The sequence below is a fragment of the Rhodotorula toruloides genome (assembly GCF_000320785.1).
Source record: "Rhodotorula toruloides NP11 unplaced genomic scaffold Scaffold39, whole genome shotgun sequence".
Classification (NCBI taxonomy): Eukaryota; Fungi; Basidiomycota; class Microbotryomycetes; order Sporidiobolales; family Sporidiobolaceae; genus Rhodotorula; species Rhodotorula toruloides.
The window spans coordinates 118,617-134,376 of record NW_015622999.1 but is presented as its reverse complement, the minus strand read 5'-3'; the positions used below and the strand labels follow the sequence as shown (position 1 = coordinate 134,376).

Here is a 15,760-nt window from a genome sequence, read left to right as displayed (position 1 = left end):
TGGCTCACTCTCACGCTCACACGTCGACGTCGACGCTGACAAGCTACTCACCCGCTTGACCCGTTCGAGCGCACCGCCACGCTAGAACTCGGCCCCCGCGTCCTCTCGCCAGGAGTTCCACTCGTCGCCCGTCTCTCTCGCTCGCTCGACCGCTTGGACGTGTGTGACAGGTCGCTTACTCTACTCGCGCGTAACGACAACCAGGTGCGCCCAGCGGAACTCCGCATGCGAGAGGTAGAGACACGGACGATCGCTGACTCCCTTTCTCCTGGCGAACAGCCTCGCGCGCCATTCTCACGCAATCCGACTCGATGGGCGCCAGTGCACGAGCGAGTACGGCAGTGGAACGACGGGGGTTGCCTGAGCTGGTCTTGCCGGGGACGGAGGCGGACGGGGGCCGGACGTCTGTCAGTACTGAGCGGATGGCAGAGAAGAGGGTCGCGTCTTCTCCTCGTCGTGCGTGGCCATTCCACTCCTCGAGGCCATCCTGAGAAGCTAACGAACCGCCGGGTCGCGCGCAGCAATCACCTTCGCACTCCCACCGCTCCCTTCTCCTCGACTCTCCTCGACCTCTCCCCAACTTACTCCCAATTCAGAACACGCCAACCCCTTCGCCACATCTCCTTCCTCTCCCTCGTCCGGCTTCCTCGGCCGACTGGGTCGGAAGCTGTCGCTTGGCCGGAGGGGGTCGAGGAAAGGAGCTGCGAGTTCAGAGCGGCGAAAGTCGAGGGACGTGGGCGATCAAGTGCCACCTCCTGCGCTCGCAGTGACAGAGGAGAAGGAGAACGTCCCTCCCTCGACGTCTCCTCGCACAGCCCGCACCGGCGTACGAGTCCAACTCGTCGACCCTGGCCCCTCCGCCGCTGCCGCGCCTCCCTCCCCCGAACTCAGCCGCCGCCGCAGCCTACGCGTCTCCTCCGCCCTCCTCCGGCGCTCAAAATCCGAAGGCTCTTCCCCCTCTGCTGCGCCGGTGAGGAGGAGACGCTCGGCGCGGCGCGGGCAAGATAGGCTGTGGACTGAGGAGGAGAAGTATGCCGAGTTGGCTTCTCGCCGACGGGCAGAGCGGGGCGGGGAAGGAGAGGGAGGTTATGTGTGGGATGAGGGGCTCGGGTTGTGTTGGGATGGGAGGGAGATGGGTGCGTTCGCGCTCGACTTCTCGCTCTTTTGTGCTCCTTGTCAGAGTACGAGACTGATAGAAGGCTTCCGCTGCCGCACAGTCCGCCCCGACTTGCTCTCCTCCACCACCACCACCCCTCACGAACCGTACACCTCCAACTCAGACTTCCTCCCCTCTTCCCTCCCGCAAGCGGCCCACACCCACGCGCTCTCCTCAAGCACTACATCACACCGCATAGTCTACGCCTCGACCCTCTCCTCCTTCCCTCCTCGTCCGCCGCTGAAAGGAAAGGAGAGGGAGTTGACGCCTGCTGAGAAGGTGGTGAGGGAGTATAGGGAGAAATGGGGGTGGTTGACGCCTAGTGTCAGGTCTTTCAGGTTAGATGATGAGGCGGAGGAGCGGGAGAAGGAGGAAGGGGTCAATGTGGAGGAAGGGGATGAGGGGGACTTGCCGACTCCTACACCGTCCAACCCCCTCTCGACAGACGGTTTCCCACCGCTCTCGCCCGCTCCACACCCCCAAACAGCGATCGACGCCCGCACTCTATCCCGCCTCGACCCTTCTCTCCCGCCTCACCTCTCCCACACCGACTCGCCCTCCGCCTCTCCAGTTTCACCAACACACGCATCGAAAGCCTCGACAGCTAGTTCGTCCGTCCCTTCCGAGCGGTACGGGTTCACTTCTCGGACATGCTCGTCGAGGGGCAGGAAGGGGAGGGGGGAAGGAGGGAGGGGGAGTAGGGATTCGAGTGCTGAGGGTGGGGAAGAGGGTGGGAGCGAGACGAGTCATGGGACTGCCGAGGACGACGGCGAGGAGGACGAGGATGAGGACGCTGAGGAGGAGGGGCGGAAACGAGGAGGAGCGGAAGGTAGGCTGGGTGTGCCGTTCCAGCAGCGCAAGATGGACGGGAGCTTCGTCACTGCCGATGAAGGGGCGGAAGAAGACGCAGTGGACGACTGGCAGGAGTGCGAGTAGACCTCGATGGGGCGTATGGGCGCTCGACAGACACTTTTCCCTCTCTTTCCTCTCGACTTGTCGGGTTTCGTATTTCTCCCTCATTCGTTCGTTGTTCCCGCATTCCTTTCGCACCCTTCGCACTGTCCTATGCTTGCATCACGTCGTTCGTTTCGCGAACCCCTTCAGCTCGTCGCCTCGATGCGAGCGATCTCCGAGCGAACGCACCGTCGACGTCGCTCTTTCGCAGTGTTCGTGCTAAATCTGGGAAAATCGTAGTCAAAGGGCATTGCGCCTCTGCAAGGCATTTGCGCCCAATCCATACGCTCACTCACAGCTTCACTTGACTCTTTCGCTTGCTCTCCTCACTCGCCCGCTTGGTCTGCTACAAGGTCTCGCCCATCCGCTTGCTACGACTCTCTCAAACCGACTGCCGCTGCCCGCTGTTCGAACAGAGCCACGCCCGACTAAGCCGGAGGTCATGACCGGCTTGATAGGCGGTGCGATGAGGCTCTCGCCTTCGTCAGGCAGCAGGCGGGCGCTGCATACTTCTGTGCGTTTCCTCTACTCTTCCCCAGAGCTGTTACAGGTGCGCTGACTCCGCTCATCGTGGTGTGAGAGCAGGTGAGGCGCCGGATTAGCTCGGGAGGAAGGGCGTTTGGGGAGGCGCAGAAGCGGCAGGTCGAGCTCGAGCGACAGCGGGTGCGTCCACACCGTGCGAAACGACAGTACCAGCCTAACCGATCACTCGCCGGCGTTGTGCAGGACTTGATCTTGACCGTCCTCGAGGCGCACCCTTCGGCTCGCGACTCGCGCTTCTACCTGCGCAACTTTGACCCTGCGTCTCGTCCGGCAAGGTCTGAGCAGCCCGCACCCGACTCTCCACCGTCCCAGTCCTCCCGGACCGCCGAAACGCCCGCCTTCCCCGTCTTTGATCCGGAAACGCCGACGACTGCGTTCTCGCGCACGATTCCGACGAATGCACAGTCTGCGGACCTCTCGCTTGCGGCAGCACTGGGTATCTCGTCGCCTGGAGCTGCGGGCGGGACAGCGACGGCTTACAAGGGCAAGACGGCTTTCGCGGACGAGCTCCTCTCCGCTCCTGCGTCTCGTCACACCGCCCTCGTGAAAGTGCAGGGACCTTTCACGGACCGCCAACTCGAGTCCATCGCCGAGGGGATGGTCTACCTGAAGAAACTCGGACTCGTCTCGATCATCGTGATGGACAACGAGCGGTGGAACGGCGAGGAAGAGCGGATATGCGCGATGGGCGGGTTGACCGACGAAGACAGGCGGGAGAGGGTCGTCCACTTGCGCGAGGAGATGAAGCGCGAGACGATCCGGTTCAGCGATATGCTCGAGGCGAGCGGTGGGGCTGCGCGGCCTCTGCTCGAGGGTGTCTTGTGCGTCAAGGGCGCGGCGTTTGAGGATACCTGGACGCCTATCGCCTCGACAAGTGCGAGACCGTACGAAGAAGGCGCGGCGACGGACCTCTTCGTCGATTCGCTCTCGGGCATCCGCAACGCAGTCAGGCAGGGCGAGATCCCCGTCATCCCGCCCATCGCCCTCGACGCCTCGTGCTTCTCGCTCTGCGTCTCGGCGAACGATGCGGTGAGGGCGATCGCGTCCGGTCTCGCGGACGCGGAGAAGCGGACAGGGTTGCGGTACGAGGCGGACGCGCGGTTGCAGAACGACGTCGACTTGACGCCTCTCCGGCTGATGGTCATCAACCGCGAGGGCGGTCCGCCGTCCCATGCTCGCGGCGGCGACCCTCACTTGTCGATCAACCTCGAGTCCGAGTTTGACTACATCTCCAAGACCTTCAACTGGCACGACACGCACCCTACCGCTCTTTCGAACCTCGCCCTGATCCGCGACTGCCTCGCCGACCTCCCTCGCACCGCATCAGCTGTGATCGTCTCGCACCGTTCTCCCCGCTCGCTCATCGCCAACTTGATCACCAACAAACCCGCCCACTCGCCTTCACTCGCACACGACCTCCTCCCGCGCCGCAACATCCAGCACCAGCCCACCATCATCCGCCGTGGCTTGCCGATCCGGGTCTCGCGCTCGATGGACGACCTCGACGAAGACAAGCTCGCGCACGTCCTCGAAGAGTCGTTCGGCAAGACACTCAATCGCGAACCGTACTACGACCGCCTGCGCCGCGACTTGGACTTTTGCATCATCGCAGGCGATTATCAGGCCGTTGCGATCGTCACGAACGAGCGGCTGCGCGACCCGGAGACGGGCCACCCGCTCGTCAACCCCGAGACGGGCGAGGAGGAAGAAGCGATTGCCTACCTCGACAAGTTTGCGGTCCTCACGTCGCTGCAGGGGGACGGCACGGTCGACTTCCTGTGGGGAGCGCTGCGCGACGAGTCGTGGGGACTCGGCCTGCTCGACGCGCTCAACCCCAACGTCGGCGGTCTCGGAGGCCAAGGTATCCCTCGCGACTTGGTGTGGCGCTCGCGGTCCAACAACCCCGTCAACAAGTGGTACTTTGACCGCTCGACCGGGTTCTTCAAGATCCCGCCTCCGCCGAGCTCAGAGGTCGGCTTTGCGCTGTTCTGGTGCGAGGCGAACAGGGTTGACGAGTATGAGCGTGGGAAGAAGGAGGGGAGGGAGGTCAGGACGACGCCGGAGAAGCTCAGGGAGTGGGCGCCCGTCATTGGCAAGATCCCGAGCTGCTGGAAGTGAGCCGGGGGCCTCGTATCGACACTGCATTGCCGCATCTCTTGCATTTGGACTCGTATGCAGGCAATACCAAGTTGGCGCAATGTCAACCTCGCCAACGCCTTGCCGTCGGCTCCTTTCTCGGTCCACCTTCTCCGCCGCTCGCCCGACGACGCCGTCTTTCTCCTTCGTCGACTCTTGTCTGCTCACGAGAGACGTCGCTGCCACGCTCGCTGTCCCCGTCGCTCGCTTCTCCCGCTTCTCCCATCCTCATCGCCATTCCCCGCTCGCAATGGACAAACGCCTCTTCCTCCGCAATGCGCTCCGCCAGAACAAGCCAGCAGTCGGAATGTGGCTCACGATGCCTGGGACTGCGCTAGCTCGGACGATCGCGACCGTTCCCGGGCTGAACTGGATCCTGATTGACGGCGAACATGGGTTGGTGACGGATCGCGACTTTTACGAGGTGCGCTGGCGTTTCTTTCGAGTCGGCCCGGTTCTGTGCAGTATTTCGCTGACGTTCCTCGTCGTTGCCGACCCGTGCGACCCTCCCTCTTGCGCCCAAACCCTTCTTTCTTCCCCTCCCCGACAGCTCAACAACACCATCTCGTCCTGCGGCGTCTCGCCCATTATCCGCATCCCCTATGCCGAAGGCTGGCTAATGAAGCGCGCGCGCGCTCGACTCGGGCGCCCAAGGCTTGATGGTCCCAATGATCCACACCGCCGTTCGTTCCCATCCCTATCCTCCCAATCTCATCCCGCCACTCTGACGCTTCCTGGTCACTCAGGAATCCGCCCGTTCCGTCGTCTCCCTCTCCAAGTTTGCGCCTCAAGGGATCCGCGGCTGTGGCAGCCCATTCACACACCACGCGTTCGGCGTCGATGCAGCCGAGTACGAGGCAAAGTGCAACGACGCCCTCCTGACGATCTTGCAGATCGAGTCGAGGGAGGGGTTGGAGAACATTGAGGAGATTGCCGCCGTGCCGGGAGTGGGTGCGTCCCAATCCTCCTCCCTTCCTCTCCCTTTCTGCTCCTTCTGATGGAGTAACTCCGCTTTCGCTTCGTTCGAAACAGACGTCATCTTCATCGGCCCCTTCGACCTCGCCAAGTCAATGGACGTCAAGTTCGGCGGCGACGAGCACCAAAAAGCGATTTCGACCATTCTCAAGTCTACGAAAGCGGCGAAGAAGCACGCTGCCATCTTCGTGCGTTCACCTCCGATGTCTGTGGACGAGTGGCTGACGAGAGATGTGACAGTGCGCGACGGGCGACCAGGCACGAGAGCGTCTCGAGCAAGGCTTCGATATGGTCTCGGTGTCGACTGACACACACTCGCTCGTGCGGGACGTGTCGCTGCAGCTGGAGGCGCTGAAGAAGTAGAGCGAGACGAAGAGGTGGGTAGCGAAGCTGTAGACAGAGTAAGGAAAGGGAATTGTTGCTCGCCTTCCTTCGGCGCCTCTCGCACGTTGTGAATCGCTGCGGTCGAGAGAGGCACGATGCACGTTACACGAAAAGCGAACGACAACAAAGCACAGAAAGCGAGTGACAACAACGAACAGAACCTCCGACACCGACAACCCTCTACAAGCACTCCATTCCTCTCTCCTCGTTAGGCGTCCATGATCCCGCCGACGGTGATCTTGTACGTCGCTTCGCCTTCGGGCCTGTAAGGAATCCTCCGCACTGCATCAGCACGTCTCGCACTGAAGAGTGAAGCGTGGTGCGGAAGGCTGAGGCGGAACTTACATGTCGGGCGAGTCGGCGAGCTGCAATCGCGAGCGAGCAATTGGGAGAGTCAGGTTTCGTCTGAGAGCGAGTGTGAAAGAGGAAGAACTGACCTTGGCGACGCGCTCTTCGCCGCGACCCTTGCGAAGGTAGACCCTCGTCGCGGAGGCGTGGGCCTGGGGGGAGCATTGCGGTATCAGTCTTGTCCGCAGCGACGTCGGAAGAGGAGGAGGAACGCACCATGACGTGACCTGCAACGGCGGCATAAACGACGAGGTCGTCAGTCTCCCACCTCGAGAAGGCAGACGACCGTCAGAATTGCCGCCACGCACCACCAACAGGCTTCTTGTCTCCACCTGCAAACATCGCGCTCGCATCCGGACTCGACTGGACCTGGTTCGTGAGGAAGCTGTTGTCCCTTTCGCTCGTCAGTCGCGCCAGAAGAGAGAGGAAAGAGGGGAACGGACATGGCGCATTGGAATTCTTCGCTGATGCGCGTGAGGCGTGAGAGCATCTGGTTGAGCCTGTGAGGGCGGTGTCGAGTGCCATCAGCGACAACTCGAACGAAAGACGAACGGAAGCCGAAGCGAAATGGCGCGAGACTCACTTCTGCTGCCTGTCGCTCAACTCGCCCCTGCCAGCATAGTCGACCCTGAAGAGTGCGAGGATCGAGTCGACAATCTGCGGTGCGCTCATCCTGGTCAGTCGCGATGAGCAGGAAGATGAGAAGGTCAGGCGACGCACGAGCAGACGGTAGGCGCCTTGCTCTTCAGCGAACTTCGCGGCGAGAGCGGTGATGAGCTCCATCTCTGCGGGCGGGATGTCCAGCGTGGTCAGTCAAGCGAGAGAGTCGAAGCAGGGAAGGCGAGACTCACGGTGCTCCGAGTTGTGCGCCCTCGCGACTGCCATCGCCACATCCGATTTAGCTTCTTTACTCTCGCACGAGCGTACCGAGATAGCGAGAATGCGCCAGACGCACCGACGACGTTCTCGAGCGCAGCCTGCGGGTCAACGCCGAAGCGCTCGGCGATGGACTTGACCCTGTCAGGACGGAACGTGCCTTCGGTGTCGATGAAGGCGACTGCGAGCGCAGCGAGGGGATCAGCGCCGAGGGAGTGAGGGGAAGAGGGAAACAGAAAGGGGAGGAACGAACCCTTGCCTTCGCCGCCTCCCATGTCGACGGGGAGCTGGCTCGTCTATTCTCGCTCGCCCCGGCGTCAGCCACATGTCTCTGGGGAGAGTAAGAAGCGGAACGCACGACGCAAAGCGTGTGACTGAGCTGGGTCTTGCCAGTCCTGAACTCGCCGTACACTGTGCGCCTTCCGATCAGCTCGTTGTCTCCCCCAAGTGACTCGCTCGAACGCACCTTCAGTGATGCTCCCCGTCTGCACTCCCCCTCCGAGCAACGCATCGAGCGAGGCCGAGCCAGTGGAGATGAAGATGACTTTCTCGCGGCGGAGGGCGCACTCGGCGCCGGTGAGAAAGGTTTGCGGGCAGAGGGTGTTCGCCGCGTTCTTGATCTTGTCGACCTAACGACGAAGGACGAGCGAGATCAGCTCCGACGGGCCCAGGAGACGGCGAGGACGACAAACCTTGATCTCGCTCAGACCCTGCACATCAACACAAACCTCATCAGCCGCTCCCTCCCCAGTCACATCAGACCTCGCGACCCACCTTGACCTTGGTCAGACACTTCCTCGTAGCCTGCACGACGCCCAACACCGTCGCATACCCAGCCGTGCGGAGTTTGGCGATATCCTGCGCCGAGATTCCTTGCTGCTGGAGGGCGTCGACGTCGAGGATGGACGACTCCTGTTCCTTGGGACGTCGCGAGATCGTCAATGTGAGTCGCGTGGCGGTTGAGCGAGGGGGAGAGGAGAGCGAAGGCGAGCGAGGTCAGCGAGGAGAGGGGGCGATGTAGCTCGACTGCTAGACGAGCTAGGAGCGTGGGACGCACGTCGGTAGACATCTTGGAGTGTGTAGAGTAGGATGCGAGTGCGCGCGAGGCGGTTCGAGCGAGTTTGTCGAGTCGAGTGAGAGGAAGGAACGAGAGAGGCGAGCGTGTGAGAGTAGGTCAGGTCGACTCGAGCGCGAGCGGGGCCAAGGGCGGAGACGGGACAAAAGAAGCGTTCGAGTACGACGAGGAACGTGCCAAGGCCAGCAGAGGACGGCAAGAAGGCGAACGAGGCGAGCAAGGAGCGGACGAGGAAGACCTTCCCAACTCACCTCGCCAAACAACGCCCAAACAGCCATCGAACATCCTCATACCGTGTTACTGTCCCGAATACGTCTATACACACGCCCTCTGCGAGACCCGCCGTACCTCGCGCGCCTCACAGACCCTCGAGCGCCTCCTTTGTGCCCCAGACGCTCTTGCCCTCGTCCACTTGCTTCTTGAAGTCGTCGATGACTGACTTGGGGTCTGACGCGCCGAAGAGAGCGGTGCCGGCGACGATGACATTCGAGCCTGGTGGGAGAGACCAAGTCAAGGGTCAACTCAAGCATCTCCTCGCCCACCGACAGCAAACGGTTCGACGAGAGGAACGCGCAACTCACCAGCCCTAGCGCAGCACCCGATCGTCCCCGGCCCAACCCCTCCATCGACCTGAATGTCCTTCTCGGGGAACCTCTCCCTCAACTCGCTAACCTTGGGCACGCACTCCCTCATGAACTTTTGCCCGCCGGCACCGGGAACGACAGTCATGACGAGGAGCATGTCGACTTTCTGGCCCAGCGAGGTGGAGATGGCGCTGGAGGGAGTGTGGGGGGAGATGGCGACTGCCGCACGCATGCCGTGCGAGTGAATCAGGTCGACCAGCTCGGGTGCTTTGGCTGCGAGCGTACGGCGTGCGACGTCAGCAAGCGAGTCTCGTGAGAAGGAGAGGAGACTGGCACGCACAAGGATCCGCGAGCGCCTCGATGTGAAAGGTGTAGCTCTTTCCGCCCGCCTCGGCAACCGGCTTGACCCACTGTACGCGCGACGACATGGCGCATCAGTCTCGTCTCGCACTCGCAGACGGGAGCCGAACCGCCTTTGCGAGCGAAACGCACCTTCTCCGGATCGCTGACCATCATGTGGCAGTCCATGAAGACGTCCTTGACGTCCTTGTTGACGCTCGCGAGCACCGGTGCACCCATCGTGATGTTGGGCACGAAATGACCGTCCATCACGTCTGTCCCGCCATGACCAAGTATCAGCGACCGGGTCGAGTTGAGGGACGACGTCAAGAACCGCGACAATCGCACGAGCGGGCGAGGCGAACGCACCCATGTGTACCCACTCTGCTCCACACTTCATCATGCGGCGGATCTCGTCGCCGAGCTGGGCAAAGTTGCTTGCGAGGACCGAGGGGGAGACGATGGCGCGCGGAGACGAGGGAGACATGGTTTGCGGTGGTTCGAGTGCGGTGGAAGGGGTAAGAGAGTGCGTCTGAGCTGTCTAGAGTGTGTACGGGCCGAGCCTGTGAGCGCGAGAGCCGGTTGGAGCGAGTCGTCCTCGTCGAACCCTCTCCTCATCAGCTCTCGCATCGACCACCGCACACAATGGCACGTGCAGGCGTTCTTGCACCGTAGAACCGCACTGACACTCTCCCTCACACAGTCCGCACCCGACGCAGGTCCGTCCCAGCCCTCCTCGCCCTCTCAACGCGTCCCGCTCGCGCCTCACCCAACACGCACCCCCTCGCCCGCCTCGCATCCGCCTTACTGACGCTCCTGTGCCGCGCGAGCAGAAGCCAAAGAAGCCTTCGCCTTGTTCGACAAGCGCGGAGCAGGAACGATCCCCGCCTCGAGTCTCGGAGACATCCTCCGCGCTCTGGGACAGAACCCGACGCAGAAGGAGGTGGCGGACCTCGCGCAGAGTGTTGGCGGTGGAGAGAGTGAGTGCGAGGGCTCTCCAGTTGTGGCGGGAGGGAAGAGCTGACTTTTCGTCGGGCGGTGGCCAGTCGACTACTCGACTTTCGTCAACATCCTCAACCGACCGGGCGGATTTGACCCTGCAGGGACGGCAGGTGCGTCGACGAGGCTCGTTGCAGGAAGCTGCGATAGCTGTGTGCTGACTACTCGCCCTTCTACGACTTCGCCTCGTCTTCCTCCCTCAAACCGCCCATCCTCCCATCTTCTTCTCCCCTTTCTGCGGCCCTTCGTCTTCCACGATCATTCGCACGACACCTCACATCCCTCACGTCATCCCCTCCAACCCTGCCCTCGCCTCTCGCACCTCAGACGAATTCATCCGTGGCTTTCAAGTGTTCGACAAAGACAACAACGGCTACATCGGCCAAGGCGAGCTGCGATACGTCCTTACCTCGTTGGGCGAGAAGTTGAGTGATGAGGAGGTCGACGAGTTGCTCAAGGGGGTCAAGGTGACGCCGTAAGTTGCGAGGTTCTTGACTTTGAGCGGAGGTGGCGGCGGTTCGAGCGCACAGAAGTGCCCGAGAAGGCTGCTTGTACTTGCAGCGCCAGCTGGAAGCTGTACTGACGCGGCTCGGTTGTCGCCCGCAGCGAAGGCAACATCAACTACGTCTCGTTCGTCCACCAGATCCTCGGACAGGTGCGTCACCGGCCGCCATGCTTCAACTCGTCACGGGCGAGACTGATCGAGACTTCTGATGGCCTTGCAGTAATCGCCGCGCTCTCCCGTTCGCCGCATTCGACTTTCTCCCGCCTCCTACCTCTCCCTTCGTTCCTCCTTGCTCCTCTACACGCCCTCCACGGACCCTTACCTTCTCCCGACCTCTCGACACTATCGTTTTCTTCGTTCTTTCCAGTACTTCAGCTTTGGTCCATTCGTTCGCAAACAAGTTCAGTTCGCACGAAACTCTCGGGACGGGACTGCCACTCGCCTCGCTTTGAGCAGCGAGCGACTTCCTCGTCACGCTCGTTTGACGTGCTCATGCGTGTTGGTAGAGTGAGGTGCAGGGCCTACGATCCTGACGGACCCATCTTTGGCCCTCGCCCTCCATCTGTCCCAGTCGCTCCTCCGATTTCTCTATCCCTTCCGCCTGCGTTTGCCTCATTCGGTGAATCGGTACGGAGCGTCCACGCAACGGCACGTCGATTCTTCCACCCTTCACCAGCAGCTCGTTGCCCTCGGCGCGCTTCTCCGCAATTTGGACTTCGCGCGCGACATCCAGCGCATGTGGACGAGGGCAGCCGGAAGAGCATGAGAGGGTTGTGAGTAGGCAAGCAGTACGAGTGAAGGCGAAGGGCGATGCTGGCGAGCGAAACGGTAAAACTGCATCGTGCCTCAAGGGTCGCGGGACGATGCAATTCCGCACGTGCTGGGAATGGAGAGTGAGCGTCTCCATCCCCTGTTTTGCAGCAAGCAGGCAAGCGTTCCGCTGCCGAGACAGAAGGAAGCGAGAGCAGATCCAATCTCGACTTGAGTGGTTCGTACGGCGTGCGCTGAGGTGAGGAAGCAAGAGCGAGAGAGGCCGGTGACGGCGAAGCGGACGAGGCGAGGCGCTGAAAGCGACTGTTGCGCTTTGGTGAGATCAGAGCGGCAGGTCCAGCAAGTTGGCTGATCATGCGAGGCGAGTCTGCGTGAGGAAGGCTGGAAGAAAGGAATCACAGCCGCGAACTGCGCGAGAACGACAGGTCAGCTCATCTTCCCACCATCCCTTTCCGCCTGCAGCCGTGCCAACTACTTTTTCCTGTTGCGCATACGTCCTCTGCATCCATCGACATCTTCCTGAGAGCGCGACAGCCGTGCGCAATCTGAGCGGCCGAAGGAAAGACGGGATGGAGGGCGAGAATCGACGATACGTGACGAGCGGAGCGCGGCGGTGTACGAGAGGTGAGATACATGAGATCTGCGAGCTGGCAAGCGTCAGCGCCTGGTACACAACGCGATTGGGGTCCTCCTCCTCCTCATCGACCGAGCGGAAACCATCGATGGACCCCCTCGCGAGACCGGTGCGAGACCGCTATCGCTCCAGAGACTCTTACAGGACCCGTGAGCGACCCACAGAGCTACCGCATGCCGAGGTCACAAAGCCTGTCCCGGTGAACCGCAAACTCACTGATGAAGATCTCACGACGCTGTCTCGCCCAGTGCTGCCTTCGTGGAGGTTGCGGGCGGTACGTGAGCGCGTAAGAGCCAGCATAAAGCCCTAGCGTCGGACCCAGGCGCGGCGCGGAGCGGAGGAGTGGATGGTAGCGGCGAGAGAGCGCACTCACAGGTCGCTCACAAGTCGACGACCTCTCGGCTCACTTGGATTTTCGCAGATTCAGCTATGGCTCATCCGAGAGTGTCAAACGAGGCGTTACTCGCTTTGTAGGGGCCTAGAGAACGACTCGAGCGGTGTCCTCCGCCGAGGTTTGTCCGCTCAACTCCAAAACTGGCGACCTCCCGCGCTCCCTTTACTCCCAGCCCCAACCCAGCAACTCTCTGCCGCTCCATAATGGCCAGGTCGTCGCAGCTTGTCGGGCCGAATCGCCTCCCTCCGCCTCACTCCCTCATTCCGCCCAGACCTCGTTGCCGCCGCCAACATTCTACGCCTGAGCTGCATTTCGTCTTGCCGCACGTTCCACCGTCCGTACCTGCGAGTAGCGATAACTCAGGATCGACCAAGCCTTGAGGTTGGTAGGGAATGAGGACGAATGAGGATCGGGTGGACGAGGCAAGGCGCGAATATTTGTCGTTTCGTGTACGGCGAGAACGGCGGGCAGCCTGAGGGTAGGCGAGGTTCGAGAGATGATGCAAGGTCGGCGAAGCTGGTTGGGGAAAGACAGCGAAGAAGGTGGGGGAGGAGAAGGGGGAGATTGCTTGACCGGCGGTCTGGAGGTTGGCGAAAGTCCTGGCGGCAGTCGGGTGACGCGCCTCTGATCTAGGAAGAGTGTGAGTAGGCGGTTCAATCTAGCTCGCAGAACGAGAGAAAGGGAGAAGTCGGCAAGGACGTCGAGGAGGAAGAGGTAGCGAGTTGAGAAAGCGCAGATCCGATTTTACCGGGTGAATGCAACGTCGATGGCGACGTGAAGAGGTCAGGATGAGGGCGAGAGGCGCTTGAAGTCGTCGCACCGTCTTGAAAGATCCGCCTGTCGTCGAGCGAGGAGGGTGAGCAGCAGACCTGCTCGCTCGCAAGTGACCGTTTCGGGCGAGTTGGACCGAGGGTCGCTCCTCCAGCCATGCTGGAGGTCGTAGAAGGGCGCGGGGACCGAAAGAATGGAGGGAGGAGGCGAGGGAACAGAAACCCGAGCGGTCAGAATAGCAAGAAGGCGCGGCTGGATACGGCGCAAGGGTCCGCGAAGTCGGCGTGGACGGGTCTGAGCAAGGTGTAGTTTGCCTCAGACGAGCGAGCGCGGTCCCACAAGCGGTGGTAGGCGTGCCATCCGTCGTCGAACCGAGTCCGACTCGCCTGGGCCGCCTCGTCTTCTCGCTCGCTCTCCTTCATCCTTGTCCTACTTCCTCCGCACGATCCGCTGCCCTAGTCCACACTCGCTGCGACCGGCGCACAACCAACCGACCCGCTTCACCACCCTCCTCCGCACGCCTGTTGAAAGCGCCAGATGTTCGGAGCCGGCAGACCTGGCACGACGGGCGGACGGCAGGGAGCGGCGCAGGGTCGCGCAGAGTGAGTCGCCGTGTTCTGTTACTGTCTGAGTGCTCCTCACTCGTCTCGGCGAGCCCTCGGGTGGATGGATGATATCGCGGTGAGGACTGGCTGGGGCGTGGCGGGTGCGGGTGCGGGTGGGCGTGAGGCGGGCTGTGACTGGGTCTGGTACGGTTCCGAGCGAATCAGAGGTTGTAGGATGGTCGAAGTCAGCGCTTGACGGCGAGCGGAATCAAAGGCTCGTGCGGGCGCGAGGAGGCGGGTTCCGTCGGAGTCTCCGTCCCAGAGCTGACTAGCGTCCGCTTCTTCCTCTGTCGTCTCGCTACTTGCACGCACGCTTCGCAGAACCGACGAAAACGCGCCCCTCGATCCCGCTCCCTCCTCCCCAGCCGCCCCTCCCAAACTCGACCTGCTCTCCCTTCGCCCCGAGATCCGCATCCCGGCCCATCCCCGCGTTCTGTCGTCGCTGCGGCAGGCGCCGTCGCTCCAGGACCGTCGCGTCGTTTGGACCGAATTCCACCAGATCGAGCTTCCCTCCCACACCGACTTCGCGTTCGAGGACGACGGGGAGCAGCCGATGATCGCCCTCTCGTCGGCTACCTCGTTCATGGAGCAACTTTTGCTCATGCTCGATCAGCGCGATGAGGAGAGGGAGAAAGTCTGGAAGGAGAAACTCGACGCGCGCGACAAGGCGAGGGATCAAGACTGGCAGAAGAAACTCAACGAGGCTGTCGGTGCGGAGCAGGCGCGAGCGGAACGGGCAGAAGCTCAACTTGCACCTCTGCTGCGTGAGGCGGGGCGCACCTATTTGCTGGACCAGTACGAGAACTTGAAGGAGTTTCTGCGGGGTAAGTTCCGCTCCGTTCTCCCCTCCGCCCACTTTGCTGGCTGCTGATAGCTTGACACCTCGCAGCGTACTTTCTCGACGTCCGCCAGATCCTGACCATACACCAACAACCCTACTACGGGCCAAGTGCGTCTCCTCAATCTTCCTCGCTTCTTCTACCCAAACTCGGGATCGGAGGAAGAACTCCTGGCTGACGATATGCCTTTCCACAGACAACCACCTCCTCGAGCACCTTCGTCACTCCTACTCCCCCCAACAACGCCTCACCCTGGGTCTCTACCCCGAGCAGCTCGCCCTGGCATCCCTCGCCACGGTGGTGGTCTACAACGTCGCAGGCGACCTTCGCCACCCCGAGGCCCATGGCTCTCCCTCCCATGAGTCCTTCATCCGCCACACCATGCCCCTCGTTGGCGAACCCTGGGCAAGGGTCATCCTTTCGCGCCTTATTCGTTTCGAGGTCTTTATCGACGTCTGGGATGAGAACGGCATCCGCCAGACCCGCCAGGCCTTCTCTGGCGCCAACCTCCTTCCTTCACCAACCCCAGTCTCTGACATTGACCGCGCCACGTCGAGCTTCTACTCCCACTTCCTCGCCTTCTGGCAGTCGAACTCGTTTGCATTCGACGAGCTCTCCGAGTGGACAAGGCGCTATTTTCTCTTCTTCTTGCAGTGGTGCGTACATTGATGCCTCTTTGTGAGTCCTAACGTCCTACTAATCTATCGGCCTCGCAGATACCCCATCGCGCCTCTCCGTCTCCACCTCTGCACCATTAGTCGACATCCTTTACCTATACTTTCTCTTCTGTCCCTTCACTGTGCGCACCCGGCTTTCCTCTAGCTCCTTTCGCTTCTCTCACTGACCTCGCATACTGAATTGCAGTTTCTCGT

General features: G+C 61.7%; 7 protein-coding genes across 7 annotated transcripts; 5 read left to right on the top strand and 2 right to left on the bottom strand.

Annotated features, from left to right (window-relative positions):
- Positions 1-311: 311 nt before the first annotated feature.
- Positions 312-2,092, top strand: RHTO_05988 (uncharacterized protein; the record flags this gene model as incomplete). Its single annotated transcript, XM_016419649.1, has 3 exons — positions 312-456; positions 522-1,136; positions 1,218-2,092. The coding sequence occupies 3 exons, from the start codon at positions 312-314 to the stop codon at positions 2,090-2,092; spliced, it is 1,635 nt and encodes a 544-aa protein (XP_016269576.1).
- Positions 2,093-2,552: 460 nt separating this feature from the next.
- Positions 2,553-4,771, top strand: RHTO_05987 (amino-acid N-acetyltransferase; the record flags this gene model as incomplete). Its single annotated transcript, XM_016419648.1, has 3 exons — positions 2,553-2,624; positions 2,696-2,773; positions 2,837-4,771. 3 exons carry the CDS (start codon positions 2,553-2,555, stop codon positions 4,769-4,771), a joined length of 2,085 nt encoding a protein of 694 aa, XP_016269575.1.
- A 268-nt stretch (positions 4,772-5,039) lies between these two features.
- On the top strand, positions 5,040-6,127 carry RHTO_05986 (Aldehyde-lyase domain containing protein; the record flags this gene model as incomplete). The annotated part of the gene is made up of 4 exons (XM_016419647.1): positions 5,040-5,213; positions 5,536-5,740; positions 5,822-5,952; positions 6,005-6,127. The coding sequence occupies 4 exons, from the start codon at positions 5,040-5,042 to the stop codon at positions 6,125-6,127; spliced, it is 633 nt and encodes a 210-aa protein (XP_016269574.1).
- Positions 6,128-6,356: 229 nt separating this feature from the next.
- On the bottom strand, positions 6,357-8,441 carry RHTO_05985 (meiotic recombination protein DMC1; the record flags this gene model as incomplete). The annotated part of the gene is made up of 16 exons (XM_016419646.1): positions 6,357-6,411; positions 6,494-6,513; positions 6,586-6,648; positions 6,713-6,723; positions 6,805-6,881; positions 6,940-6,996; positions 7,080-7,153; positions 7,217-7,281; positions 7,348-7,374; positions 7,452-7,553; positions 7,626-7,668; positions 7,731-7,783; positions 7,839-8,001; positions 8,065-8,082; positions 8,147-8,290; positions 8,430-8,441. The coding sequence occupies 16 exons, from the start codon at positions 8,439-8,441 to the stop codon at positions 6,357-6,359; spliced, it is 984 nt and encodes a 327-aa protein (XP_016269573.1).
- Positions 8,442-8,805: 364 nt separating this feature from the next.
- On the bottom strand, positions 8,806-9,857 carry RHTO_05984 (ribulose-phosphate 3-epimerase; the record flags this gene model as incomplete). The annotated part of the gene is made up of 5 exons (XM_016419645.1): positions 8,806-8,939; positions 9,029-9,304; positions 9,372-9,441; positions 9,524-9,645; positions 9,740-9,857. The coding sequence occupies 5 exons, from the start codon at positions 9,855-9,857 to the stop codon at positions 8,806-8,808; spliced, it is 720 nt and encodes a 239-aa protein (XP_016269572.1).
- Positions 9,858-10,015: 158 nt separating this feature from the next.
- RHTO_05983 (myosin regulatory light chain cdc4) lies at positions 10,016-11,097 on the top strand (the record flags this gene model as incomplete). The annotated part of the gene is made up of 7 exons (XM_016419644.1): positions 10,016-10,018; positions 10,074-10,089; positions 10,204-10,350; positions 10,417-10,482; positions 10,697-10,844; positions 10,976-11,024; positions 11,095-11,097. The coding sequence occupies 7 exons, from the start codon at positions 10,016-10,018 to the stop codon at positions 11,095-11,097; spliced, it is 432 nt and encodes a 143-aa protein (XP_016269571.1).
- Positions 11,098-13,981: 2,884 nt separating this feature from the next.
- Positions 13,982-15,605, top strand: RHTO_05982 (uncharacterized protein; the record flags this gene model as incomplete). Its single annotated transcript, XM_016419643.1, has 5 exons — positions 13,982-14,046; positions 14,371-14,873; positions 14,939-14,998; positions 15,085-15,544; position 15,605. Coding segments are annotated over 5 exons (1,089 nt in total).
- Between the last annotated feature and the right edge of the window lie 155 nt (positions 15,606-15,760).